This window comes from Oxyura jamaicensis, chromosome 18 (assembly GCF_011077185.1).
Source record: "Oxyura jamaicensis isolate SHBP4307 breed ruddy duck chromosome 18, BPBGC_Ojam_1.0, whole genome shotgun sequence".
NCBI classification, from domain to species: domain Eukaryota; kingdom Metazoa; phylum Chordata; class Aves; order Anseriformes; family Anatidae; genus Oxyura; species Oxyura jamaicensis.
In genome coordinates, this window is record NC_048910.1 from 5,892,520 (window position 1) to 5,903,874 (window position 11,355).

Below are 11,355 nucleotides of genomic sequence, written 5' to 3' on the forward strand. Positions count from 1 at the left end.
CGGGGCCGGGGGGGTCCGGGGGATGTGCCGGGGATGTCCCAGGAGGGTTCCCGGGGGGTTTCCCGGGGGCAGCCCCGCCGGCCGCCGTGGCCCGGCGCTTGCAGGCGGTGGCGCTGCGGCGGCTGCCGCTGCTCTCCCGGCTCGGCCCGGCCCGGCTCTGCCCTCCCCCGGCTCGGGCGAGGAAATGACCTAAGAGGAAACTCGGGCCGAGCCGGGGCTGCGGGGCCCGGGACGCTCCGGCCATGTCCCTGCGTCCCAGCGGCCGAAAGACGGAGCGGGGGCGGCCCAGCAAGGTCGGTGGGGCTGCGGCCGGTTCCCCCCTGTCCTGCCCCGGGACCCTCCGTCCCCGGGACCCTTCGGCTGCCCCTAGCGGGGCAGAGGCGAGGTGGGGGGCTCAGGGGGGCAGGAGGAGGTGGGACGGGGGTCCCGGGTGGCTGGGGATGCGTGGTCGGTGATGGCTGAGGAGCCTCACTGCTCTTCTCCCCTTCTGAGTGATATTTGGAGCACATTCAGCCCTTCCTGACGGGGATAACCCCCTAGGGTAGGGTGCTGCCACGTAAGGGGCTGATTCCCAGTGGAGTGGGGAAGCCAAACCCAACCAGGTCCTTCCCCAGCTGGCACTGGGACAGCTCCTCTCATGGGGACTGCTTTCAGCAAGCGTTTACCCCTGGGAAATGCTGTGCCCGCTGTCACCTGCTGCCACCAGGCAGGCGGTGCCGGCAGCAGGACCTCTAGCGCGGACAGGGCCTGGCTGGTTTTACACTCACGCCGTGTTTGCTCCGAGCAGGGTTATTTGGCCCAGCAGTACAAAGCAGCAGTGCCCATCCCCGGGGAGCCCTGGGGAAGGATGCTCCCGGAGAGGCGCTGGGCGGTGGCGGCACAGACGCTGCCAGACGGGCTCGGGCGCTTCGCGGCGAGCTGAGCTGAGCTGAGCTCTCACCAGGTTCTCTCCACGCAGTGCTGCCGGTGCTACTGGTGAGCTCGGGCTGCAGCACAGAGCGGTGTGAGTGCAAGTACAGAGGGAGAGAGCCGGCAGCGTGCAGAGGAGAGGGTGGGTGGGAAGGTGCTTGCCAACCAGGCACTGCATTGGGAGTGCTTGGCTGCTTGGAAATCCCTCCGGGGAGGAAACCACCGTGCGGTTTGGGCGCAGGTGACACTACGCAGGTGAGAGTTTGGGCTCTGAGAGGTTTGTTGTCAGCCGCCATGGGGCAGGGTCTGTCCTGGGCCTCCCCAAGAGGCAGGCGAGGAGGGCAGAGCTGGGCCTCTCCCCCGCCAGCGAGCTCCTCTGTCTGCTCTGGGTTATTACGTGCTGTGCCAGGGCTTTGTGGCAAGTAGGGGTCGGGCTGTTTGCGACCCGTTTCTGTGCCTCTAAAGGACAATGGGCTCTTCAGCTTTAATCGGGGTAGGAACCTGCTTGCACAGAAGGGTGACTAACGTCCGCGGAATTTCGACGAGCTGGCAAAACTCATTTGGCGGATTGCCTTCTCCCTGATTGCACTGTAGGTCTGGCAGCCTGGCATTTTGCACCCTGCAGCTTGTCTTGTGTGTGTGTCAAAGGAAGCCCTTCCTCTCTGTGCTGCCTGTACCCTCTTGCCATCTTTGCTGCATCGCAAAGCAGAAGATATTTAATCTAGAGAGCGTTCAGCAGTGCCGTTTGTGCGCAGTGAGCTGTGCTTTACTGCAGAGGGATGAGATGGGAGCTGTTGTGGGATTTGGATGAAGAGCTTGCTGTGTTTTGCTGGGAGTTGAGGGAGTCTGGCTCTCGTGCAGGAGAGAGGTTTGGCTCGCACTGGATAGGGTGGGTTGGATGCTTAGGTGCTGGTCTGAGTCTTCCCAGGCTTTGAGATGAGATGAAATGAGATGAATTGCTGTTTCAAAGGCAGAAGGGAGTGGCTGCACGGTGCGCTCCTGCATCTGCTTCCCCACAGTATGGCCACAAGGAAGCCTAATGAAGGGAGGTAGTTGTTGTATCTGGGGGTTGCCTTGGTGCACCGTCCAGTTTGAACCTGCAGATCAATAGGCTGAAATGCATTTCTCACATCAGAAACACGTAAATGCTCTGAAGATGAAGCCCAGAAGTTTGTTGTCAAAGGCTGTTAGGAAGCAAGGCTTAAAAAGATGTGGGAGTGAGGCTTTGCTCAGATTTAGGGCTGGAGCTGGATGCCCTTATAACAGAGGATTTTTCTCAGGAGCTGGGGGGCTGTCAGGGTAAAAGCCTGGGCTCCAACACTAGCTGGGATTTGCAGAATGCCTAGGTGAACATCTAGGCCAACTAAACCCTGTTTGCTCTTTTCCCAGGGGCTGCCACTAGCACATCTGTTCCCCTGATTCTGCCGTTGGAGGAAGCCGGACATGGGGGAAACAGGCAGAGAAGAGTATAAAATACAGTCATTTGACACCGAGACTCAGAAGCTGCTGAAAACAGCACTCAAAGGTCAGCAGGCTTTCCTCTAGCTCCTCTGCCACACTCAGCTTGGCTAGCCGAAGAGGCTGGGTGCTTGGACACCTTCTGCTAACATCAGTTGCTAAGTGCAGAAAAGCTGTTCTGTAAATGCTGTTTGTCTGGGACTGGGTCCCGTAGGCGAAGCTTTTCTGAGAAGCTGTTTGCTCCCTGCTTCTTCTTGCCCCCTCCACCAGCGCCGCCACCACCCTGCTGCTTTTTGGTGCAGCTCTTCAAATCCAGCTCCTGGTTCTCAGGGAACTGTGCTCATCACTGTGGCTTTCTCAGATTTCGGGTACCTTCCTCTCCTGCTTTCACCCAGCATCTCTCCCCAGCTCTGGCCTCTCACTCCTCTCCCTGTACCCAGTTCCTGCTCCTCCCGGCCCCTGGGGTCTCCCGCTCACATCTCTGGTCAAAGCCCAGGGGGAGCCTGCATGTCTGGCTCCTGCTAACCCAACTTCAAAGCAGTGCTGGGATTTCAGATTCAGATCAAGTTCTTGCTTCTCCTTATTATCGTGCTTTTCTCCATCGCTTTCCCATCTTGTTGGCTGTGTCTCCAGCCAGGGAGGACCATTGGAGATGGTATCTCCAAAGCAGCTGGTGTGCAAAAGGGGCAGTGGGAGTGAGCATGAGTTTTTCCACCATATAATGTGGTTGTGCTAGACCCCAGCTAGTACTAGGCCAACCCTGGTTGCTTCCTAGGCACCCCAGAGCAAGCAGGGCACAAAATGGACCGGGTCCTGACAGCGTTTCTCCCCTCTGCAGACCCCAGCAGTGTGGACCTGGACAAAGTGGCCAATATTATAGTGGACCAGTCCCTCAAAGACTGTGTGTTCAGCAAGGAGGCAGGGCGCATCTGCTACACCATCATCCAGGTAGGAGATCCTTGTATCCAGACAGCGAAACGTCGTTAACCCGTGCTCATTATCGCTAGAAGGGGGCAAGAAGGGCTTCTTTCCAGCCCTGCACTCTGACCCTTCAGCCAGCTTTTCTCTTCTTCCGCTTGCCCCCTGCAGTGGCAGGATCCAGCTGTTCAGCTGGCGAGTGCAGGCAGTTAGTTGCAGCTTCCGTGCCTCCCTGGGCATCGCAGGAAGGTATCCGGATGGTCCTGCATCACCCAAGTACCAGCACCCCCCCGCCCTTCTCACGTCCCAATTTCATCCCTCCATCCTGCTTTTGTGGGGTGACAGGCAGAGAGCAAACAAGTGGGCCAGAGCGTCTTCCGGAGGAGCCTGCTGAACCGGCTGCAGCAGGAGTACAAGGACAGAGAGGATCTGCGCACCCGGTCGCTACAGGCGTGGATCTGCTACGTCACCTTCATCTGCAACATCTTCGACTACCTGAGGGTAAGGAGCTGGAGCAGGAGCACCCGGCTGCTGCTGCCTAAGGGTGCCAGAAGAGCCCGGGGGTCCGGGGCAGGGGTGTTGGACATGTGTTGCACAGTGTCCTAAGGCTCAGCAGAGCAGGGGCCAGAGCCAGTTCTCAGCGTAAGGATCCTCCCAGGCAGGCAAACAGCCTTGAAGATGCAGAGCCAGCTCTGGGAATAGTCACGAAGCCTGAGCTTCCTTGTTTTGTACCCGGTGTTTGAAATCCCCTGATTTGACTGCTCCTGAATGTCCTAGATCGAAGTAGTTGCCGTTCGGTCCAAGGGGAACTGCATTTCGTTTAGTCACGTGGGTGCTCAAATCATTTCTAGCCCACGTATTGACGGAGTTTGTCTGCAAGCCTTTGCTGCAGTGTGTGCACTTGGATGCCTGCTTGGTGTACGTCTAAAAATGATGCAATTCCTGCAGGCAAGAAAAATGCTGTTACGACAAGTGCATTTCCCATGACTACCTGCTTACATTTAAAAATAGATGTTTTCACATCGTTTGTTCAGTTTCTCTGGCTCCTGGAGACTCAAATGTCTGGTCAGCTACGTAAATCCCACCGATGCTGCATTTGGCAGCACGACTGAATTCTGCTCCCTTCTTTGAAAAGCAGCAGGGGGAGAATTCTTTAAAATAGCTGCAGCCTCTTCCCTTCCTGCCACCAAGCTGACAGTAGGTCCTATGTCTTTCCAGGTGAACAACATGCCCATGATGGCTCTGGTGAACCCTGTTTATGACTGTCTGTTCCGACTGGCACAGCCTGACAGCCTACGGAAGGAGGAAGAGGTGAGTGCAGGGAAGAGAAGTGCTCGTGTGCTTATTGTCCAGCTAAGGACCAGCAGAAAGCACAGCCCGGGAGGGATGCAGGGAGGGCTGCTGCAGGGGAGAGCTTTAAGGCCAGGCAGGAGCCTCCCTCCCCTGTATGTGCTGAAAGGAGACCTGCTGGACAAGAGGATTTGCAGCCCAGAAGGAAGCAGGATGGTACTGGCTCTGACTCCCTTGCCCAGGCTGCATGTCCTCCCTTTGCATGGCTTTTTTCCCATTGCCCAAATGATGGGAGAGACCCAGCAGTCCAGCTGTTCCTCGAGGTAAGGGCTGTCCTGCATTACGCAGGTTCACCTCCTGTCGTCATGGGAGAAAAATGCAGACAATGACTCCCGTTTTCATAGAAACAACTGCTTTTGTAGCTGAACATCTGGAAAAGCAGCTGTCAGTCTGACCTGCTGAGGCACTGCAGGCACAGGAGGTGGTGGCAGATAGCTGCGGAGGCTGTACCTGTGCAGAGCAGCTGTCTGTGTCCTGCAGGGCCCAGTGGCACGCTGTGCCATGCTCTGTGTAGCTGCTGCTCATCTGTGGGCCTTCGGAGCTGGTGCTGTGCCAGATCCCAGCAGGCTGAAGAAGGCTCTGCTGGAGGTCTGCACGCATCTGGTCGGCACAGGAGGGTGCAGCAACCCGCACAGGACATAACTGAGTCACCCTGGGTGGCTGTTGAGTCTATGGACCCTTGGATGGGCACTTCAGCTTTTTTTTTTTTTTTCCTCCACCTTACCTTAGCACAACCCTCCCACCCCTGTGGCCCACTGACTTTTCCCTCTTCTCTAAAGACCCAGTTAGTGCCCATTTCCTGCAAATCTCGACTGTCTAGTTTTGGAGCATTCTTCCCTCTGTTCTTGAAGGCACCTTACTCCAGCCTCTACTTGTGGACTAATGGTCTCCTTTCAGTCCTTGTGGACATCTTGCAGGAAATTAACATTTTTCTACATGTTGCTGGTGCATTTTTCTCCTAATTTTGTTTGTGAGGCAGGGGAGTTCACAATGTGCTTTTCCAGCACTATTGCCAGGGCAGACATGCAGCCCCTCCGGCCTCCTGGGTCACAGCAACTTGTGGGAAGCAGAACTGTCATTTCTTGGAAATTCAGAGCAAAAGGAACAGCATGAGTTGGTCTACGAGTGACTGATGGGAACCTCCACAGAGATACGCCAAACTCCCACTACCTCTGTACTCAGCTCTCTTTTCTCCCTTCTGAAGGTGGACTGCTTGGTCCTGCAGCTCCATCGCATTGGCGAACAGCTGGAGAAGATGAACTCACAGCGGATGGATGAGCTCTTCTCCCTCCTCCGAGATGGCTTCCTTCTGCAGGAAGGGCTCAGCTCCCTGTCCCAGCTCCTGCTGCTGGAGATCATTGAGTTTCGGGCCGCCGACTGGAAGATGACGGACGCTGCCCAGAAATACTATTACAGCGAAGTGACAGATTAACCCCTCTACAGCAGAGGGGGAGAGATGTCCCCAGCACTTTCACCAGCAAGCTTCACACCAAGTTTGAATTTCTTCTCATGTTAATGTTTTTCTAGCACTTCCTGTAAATAGGATTTATACTGGCTAGAGCCTCTGGGCACATAACTATCAGTATCAGTCTGCAACTGGTGCTAGCCTGACTTTGGATGTTTAGAGGTGGGAAGGGGTAGGGCGCATTTAACCCAGCAAGTTCTTCCACTCACTTTGTTTAACGACGCGCTGCTGCCAGCAAAAGGCAAGGAAGGCTTCTAGCTCAAACCAGCATTTTATACAAGCGTTAAGGAAAGCACAGGCTGAGAGCATTTTGGTTCACCCAAGAGCCAGCAGAGCTGAAGGAGGCAGAGGGGAAATCTTTCACAGCTCACGGTCTCAGAACAGGTTGTATCTGGTTGTCTGGGACAAGTTACAGAAAATTCTGTGGTCGGATGCCTCACAAGCAGCTCATCCAAGTGCTACGTTTCCCTCCTTCCAGCACGCTGGCAGCACCTGCATGCAGCACAGCCTTCACCACTGGTCACTGGCCACCAAGACCTGCCACGGGGCAGCCTGCAGCAGGACAGGTCGCTGAGCACATGTAGCTAGAAACAGGTTTTATAAATTTTATACAGTGACTGTTTTTTCAAAATCTAGTGAGTTTCAAATACAGTATGTTTCTTATGAGAATAAGAATGGGAGAGGAAGAAAGAAACCAAAATAGTTTAAATAAATGTGTTTTTTTTTCTAATAAAAGTTTTCCACTAACAGGTGCCCTGCTTTCTCTCTGCAGTTGTGAGCAATACTTAAAATAGTTGCAATACTTGCTCCTGACTGAAGTGGGGACACTGTGATGTTAATTTTCTCCTCTGGTGTAGGGTGACAGACAGGGTTTACGCAGCCAGGGTAGCTGGAACACCAGTGTGAGACGCAAACAACAGAGACAAAAGTTTGGAATCAAGAAACCTTTCCCATAAAGGAGCAGCTTTATTTTTCCTGTTCACATCCCCCACCAGATCTGTGCAGAGAATGTTGCTGATGACCAGAACCAAAAGGAACATTTTACTGCCTTTTGTACCAATCGTGCTGAGGCTGGCTGTGGTATGGAAAAAAAATGATCCAGATCTGCTCTTTCCTAGCTATACAGCTAGAAAGAGAAAAATGTTGCTGATCACAGGAGCAGAGACTTAAAAGTCCCCAGGAAACAGGTAAGTGGAATAGAGAGATTATTCTGCAGTGTTGTTCTAACAAAAGCATCTAGGGCTCATCTTCACAGGAAACCGATTAAAAAAGCCAGAATGTCTGTGCAGGGGTCAGTAACTATTTCCAATTCCCCATTCCCCCCATCCAAACGAGCACAAAGGAAATAAACCATGGGGGGATTGGAGAAGCTTCCCCTGGCTGAGCTCAGAAGCTGTCAGAAGGGATCTTCCACCTGTCCCTCTTCTCCCCAGCTTCCCTCAGGCAGGCAGCTCAGGGGCTCTGTTCCCCAGGCTGTTGGGGTGGTGGCAGTGCCGTGCAGCACACACGTCCTCATCGCAGAGTCCCTACCACCAGCGGAAGTGGGCGTAAGCCCGGTTGGCCTCTGCCATCTTGTGCAGCACGTGCTTCTTCTTGATGATGGGCCCTTCGTTGTTGAAGGCTAGGAGCAGCTCCTGGGAGAGCTTCTCAGGCATCAGCATGCGCCGGTGCTTGTTCTCCCGGCACTCAGTGATTAACCACTTCATGGCCAGGAAGCGTTTCCGGTTGTCCTTCAGAGGGACTGGGACCTGGGAAAGATTAAAACCCTAAGAGTTGCTGCATGTCGAGCGGGCAGGAGCCTACTGTTCTCCAGCAGTCATACAGGTCCAGCTGGACTCCATAGATTTACACCCTGCTGTGATTCCCACGGCAACATACAGCAACCTGGAGTAAAACTAGCTCTGGTGGTCTGGTGTGATCTGTGCCAATTCACCTCGTCTGCCCATAGAAACTGGCCTTTGCTACCAAAACAGAAATTCTCAATGGTCTTGGGTACTGCATGCAGACACGGGCCTTTGTGGGGACTTGTGGCCCATCTGGGAATTGGATGCAGGCAGCTTTGTTCTAGCAAAAGTGAGAGACAGATAGTCACCATTCCCCTGCACCAAATGACGATGAAATGGCACCGAGTTTCATTTCTCCATCAGGTCTTAAATGCTGCAGAACCCATGTTTAGAGACAGGTTCTGCTCCTGTTTTAAATATTGCACTGTATCTAGTTAATCTTTTCTGCTACACTGACCCACCCAGGGCTTTGGGGCTTCTATTCAACGTGATGTAGCAAAGAGGATGGGACTGCTACCCCAGGATTGCCGATTCTTTTGCTGTGATCAAAAGGATCAGAGATCAGTGATCTCTGATTCCTTGGACAAATGTTTGCTGTGTACCCTACTACTCACCTAGTCAGAGAAGCAGAGCCCCATGCTGCTAAGGGAATTGCCATGCTGACAGGCTCGGGTCCTGATCTTGGACAGGGTTTCTAAGTGCTGTGTTAATCCAGATTATAAACTCGCGCTCTTTCTGAGAGGGAGAAGTGCAAGCTGAAGGGGTGGCAACCACTGCATTTATTTCCCTAGCTAATTCTCCCCCAACCAAATGTGTTCCCAGGCCCCCTCCCCTCACCTGGTAGGTTTTGCCACCTTTCGTGATGTTGCTGAGTCCAATGATGGGCTGGCAGTTTTTCAGAGCCTGGTGGAAAATGACGTAAGGGTTGCATTCGATTTTCTCCTTCTCGTCCTCTGGAGCTTTGTGGTACTTCTCCAGTTGCTTCCTCTTAATGGCCTCTAGAGTCTTGGGACAAAATCAAGAAAGGAGACATGCAGAGCAGATGGATAATCCCATTCCATGAAGTTAGATCACTTTTGCAAGCACCCCATTTACACTTGAGCCTGCAGCTCGTTTTCTAGCCCTACAGGCAACAGGCCAGACAGGGACTCTCTTACTCAAGTTTTACTTCACCCTCTTCCAGCTCTGCAGTCATTGCATTTGGGGTGAGGAGGGCAAGTAGCACAGACCTGGGCCAGGTACCAGGGGAGGGACAAAGTGAAGACAAGAAATGTAGGTCTGTGTTCATTAAGCATCCTCTCCTCCAAAGCCTGGAACTCAAGACCCAAGAACCTGTGTGTTTTTGTGTCACAAGCAATTGGCAATTTGGGGAATATTTGGACAATCTGTGTCCCCATTTCAGGGGCTGGAACAACACCAGATGAGACCACCATTACTGTAGGATAGTGCAGGGGTAAAAACTGTGTCATACAGGTGACACATTTGTGGGACTTCATTGGAAAGGTACACAGAAGATAAGTCAAGAAGAGAGTTAGAAGGAAGATCTTTTGAGAGAACGATGCTCTTAAGGGTAGACAGTTTATGCATACATAAAGTTCAAAAGATCCAAGAGACCCTGAAGAATGGAAAGTGAGAGTTCTCTGTTAAGCTATCATCACTTCATCTGTGAGCTGAACGAGGTTGAAACTTGTGCAAAGTTTACGCCTGATCACATAAAAAATGGTAACAATAATGTACATGCAGAGGGAAGCATGTTAGGATGGCACAGAAGACCTGAATTCTGGTAATTCCTAATTCCAGTGGGCTTAGCGTCCCAGCCTTTTGTTCCATATTGTTTTAACATACTAGTTAGAAGAAGCATGAGTTCTCACCTGAGACATCAGGCTTCTGGCCAGCACTTTATTTCCATTCTTCATCATCATATTGGTGAATTTGCTGTAAACACAAAGTCCAGTGCAATCTGATTTAAATTCTCATTTCATCACCTGCAGAAATAAGGTCCCCCACTTGTGATTTTCCCATGCTTAAGTCTGGGTGCTGCTAGATCTGCTTGAATCATCTCTAACCCTTACCAGTCAATAGTCGATTGACAAAGCTTTGTGGGAAAAGGTTAACCCAAACAAATTGTGATGTAAGAGAAAGCAATGTGCACCACAGCAAGTAAAGGCTGAGGAGGACAGCACAGCTCCCTAACGTTATGGTTCCATTGGACCTAGCTGTAAAAGACAATGCTTTCTCTGACCTGATCATAGGGTCGCTGAACACGGAGCAGGACACACTGGGAGGAGCTGCTTTTATGGGTTGAAGAGTCCTAAGCTCTTGTTTTTCCTTTTCTTCATCTGACAACTCATCCCAAGGCTTCCGATACAATTCCTTGTTCACTTCTGGCTCTAAGAAGCTTGGGTTGTAGCGACTCCATCTCACTTGTGTCAGCCTGCAAAGAACAAGATGCGAAGGAGGGTTGAAAATCAATATATCCGATAAATCTTAGAGGGGATTTGCACTGTCATGTGAACACATCTCAGATGTGCATGTCAGATTTTAGCGGCATCTCTACCCTCACCACTGCTTCGCTCACTACAGCAGAGGCACTAATGAAGAAGGCCCACACTTGCTGCAAAAGAATCCCCACACCTCAGAGACAGCAATCCGATAGGGAGTCGCACTCTACAGCTTCAGAGGTTAAACTGGCAACTCCTGAGCTGAACGCTGGAATAACTCTTAAGTGTAACAAAAGCAAAGGGCTCCCCTCAGGCCAGCACTGTTCTCTAGCAGTGGCTGTGCCTTGCTCCCACCCAGGTTCACTAAAATAAAGCAGCTCTGCAGCATCGGACAGCCCTGCCCTTGGTACTCCATGAGAGGAACCTCGCGAGGGCTGCGAGGTCCCTGCGTCTGGATGGCTTGAAGAAATACACCAGTGCTATCAGAAGGGGAACAAGAACCTTAAAATAGTTATGCATGTAAATATTTAGGAGCGGGAGGCTGTATTTCGGGCACGTTCTGGAGAAAAGCAAGGGCACCTAAGACAACCCCACGCTCCTCCAACACAGCCAGCCGCTGGTAGGGCCCGGCAGCGCCCGCAGCTCCGGCCCCAAACCCCGGCCCTCGCAAGGAAGCAGCCGGGGGGAGGCCGTTTATCGCTCATTTATCCCTACCCCGCAGCTAACGGAGCCCTCCCGCTCTTACCGGGGCAGCCAGGCCCGCAGCCGCCGGCCCAGCCCCGCCGCGCTGGGCGCCGCCATCTTACGCCGAGCTTAGGACCCGGCGGCGGGGCGGAGCTGGGCTCGGGGCGGGGGGAACGGCTCGGCTGCGCCTGCGGGAAAACGAATGAAACCCCTATGAAGTGCCGTCCTCCATAAAATAAAACCTATTGCCTGTCCCCCAGGGGTGCCCCGAGGGCTGGCTCTGCGGGGGAGTGGTAGGGGAGGGCTCGGGGGGGGGTCTGGCCCCGGTGGATGGGGGTGTCGGGTG

At 53.2% G+C, this 11,355-nt stretch overlaps 2 protein-coding genes across 2 annotated transcripts; one reads left to right on the plus strand and one right to left on the minus strand.

The window, feature by feature from the left end:
* Nucleotides 1-138: 138 nt before the first annotated feature.
* On the plus strand, nucleotides 139-6,844 carry MIF4GD (MIF4G domain containing). Its single transcript, XM_035342744.1, has 6 exons — nucleotides 139-293; nucleotides 2,299-2,434; nucleotides 3,206-3,315; nucleotides 3,631-3,786; nucleotides 4,504-4,596; nucleotides 5,840-6,844. Exons 2-6 carry the CDS (start codon nucleotides 2,353-2,355, stop codon nucleotides 6,065-6,067), a joined length of 669 nt encoding a protein of 222 aa, XP_035198635.1. The 5' UTR covers nucleotides 139-293; nucleotides 2,299-2,352; the 3' UTR covers nucleotides 6,068-6,844.
* Nucleotides 6,845-7,029: 185 nt separating this feature from the next.
* Nucleotides 7,030-11,250, minus strand: MRPS7 (mitochondrial ribosomal protein S7). The gene is made up of 5 exons (XM_035342743.1): nucleotides 11,071-11,250; nucleotides 10,127-10,318; nucleotides 9,756-9,819; nucleotides 8,722-8,889; nucleotides 7,030-7,848 (listed from the first exon to the last, which is right to left on the minus strand). The coding sequence occupies exons 1-5, from the start codon at nucleotides 11,124-11,126 to the stop codon at nucleotides 7,627-7,629; spliced, it is 702 nt and encodes a 233-aa protein (XP_035198634.1). The 5' UTR covers nucleotides 11,127-11,250; the 3' UTR covers nucleotides 7,030-7,626.
* Between the last annotated feature and the right edge of the window lie 105 nt (nucleotides 11,251-11,355).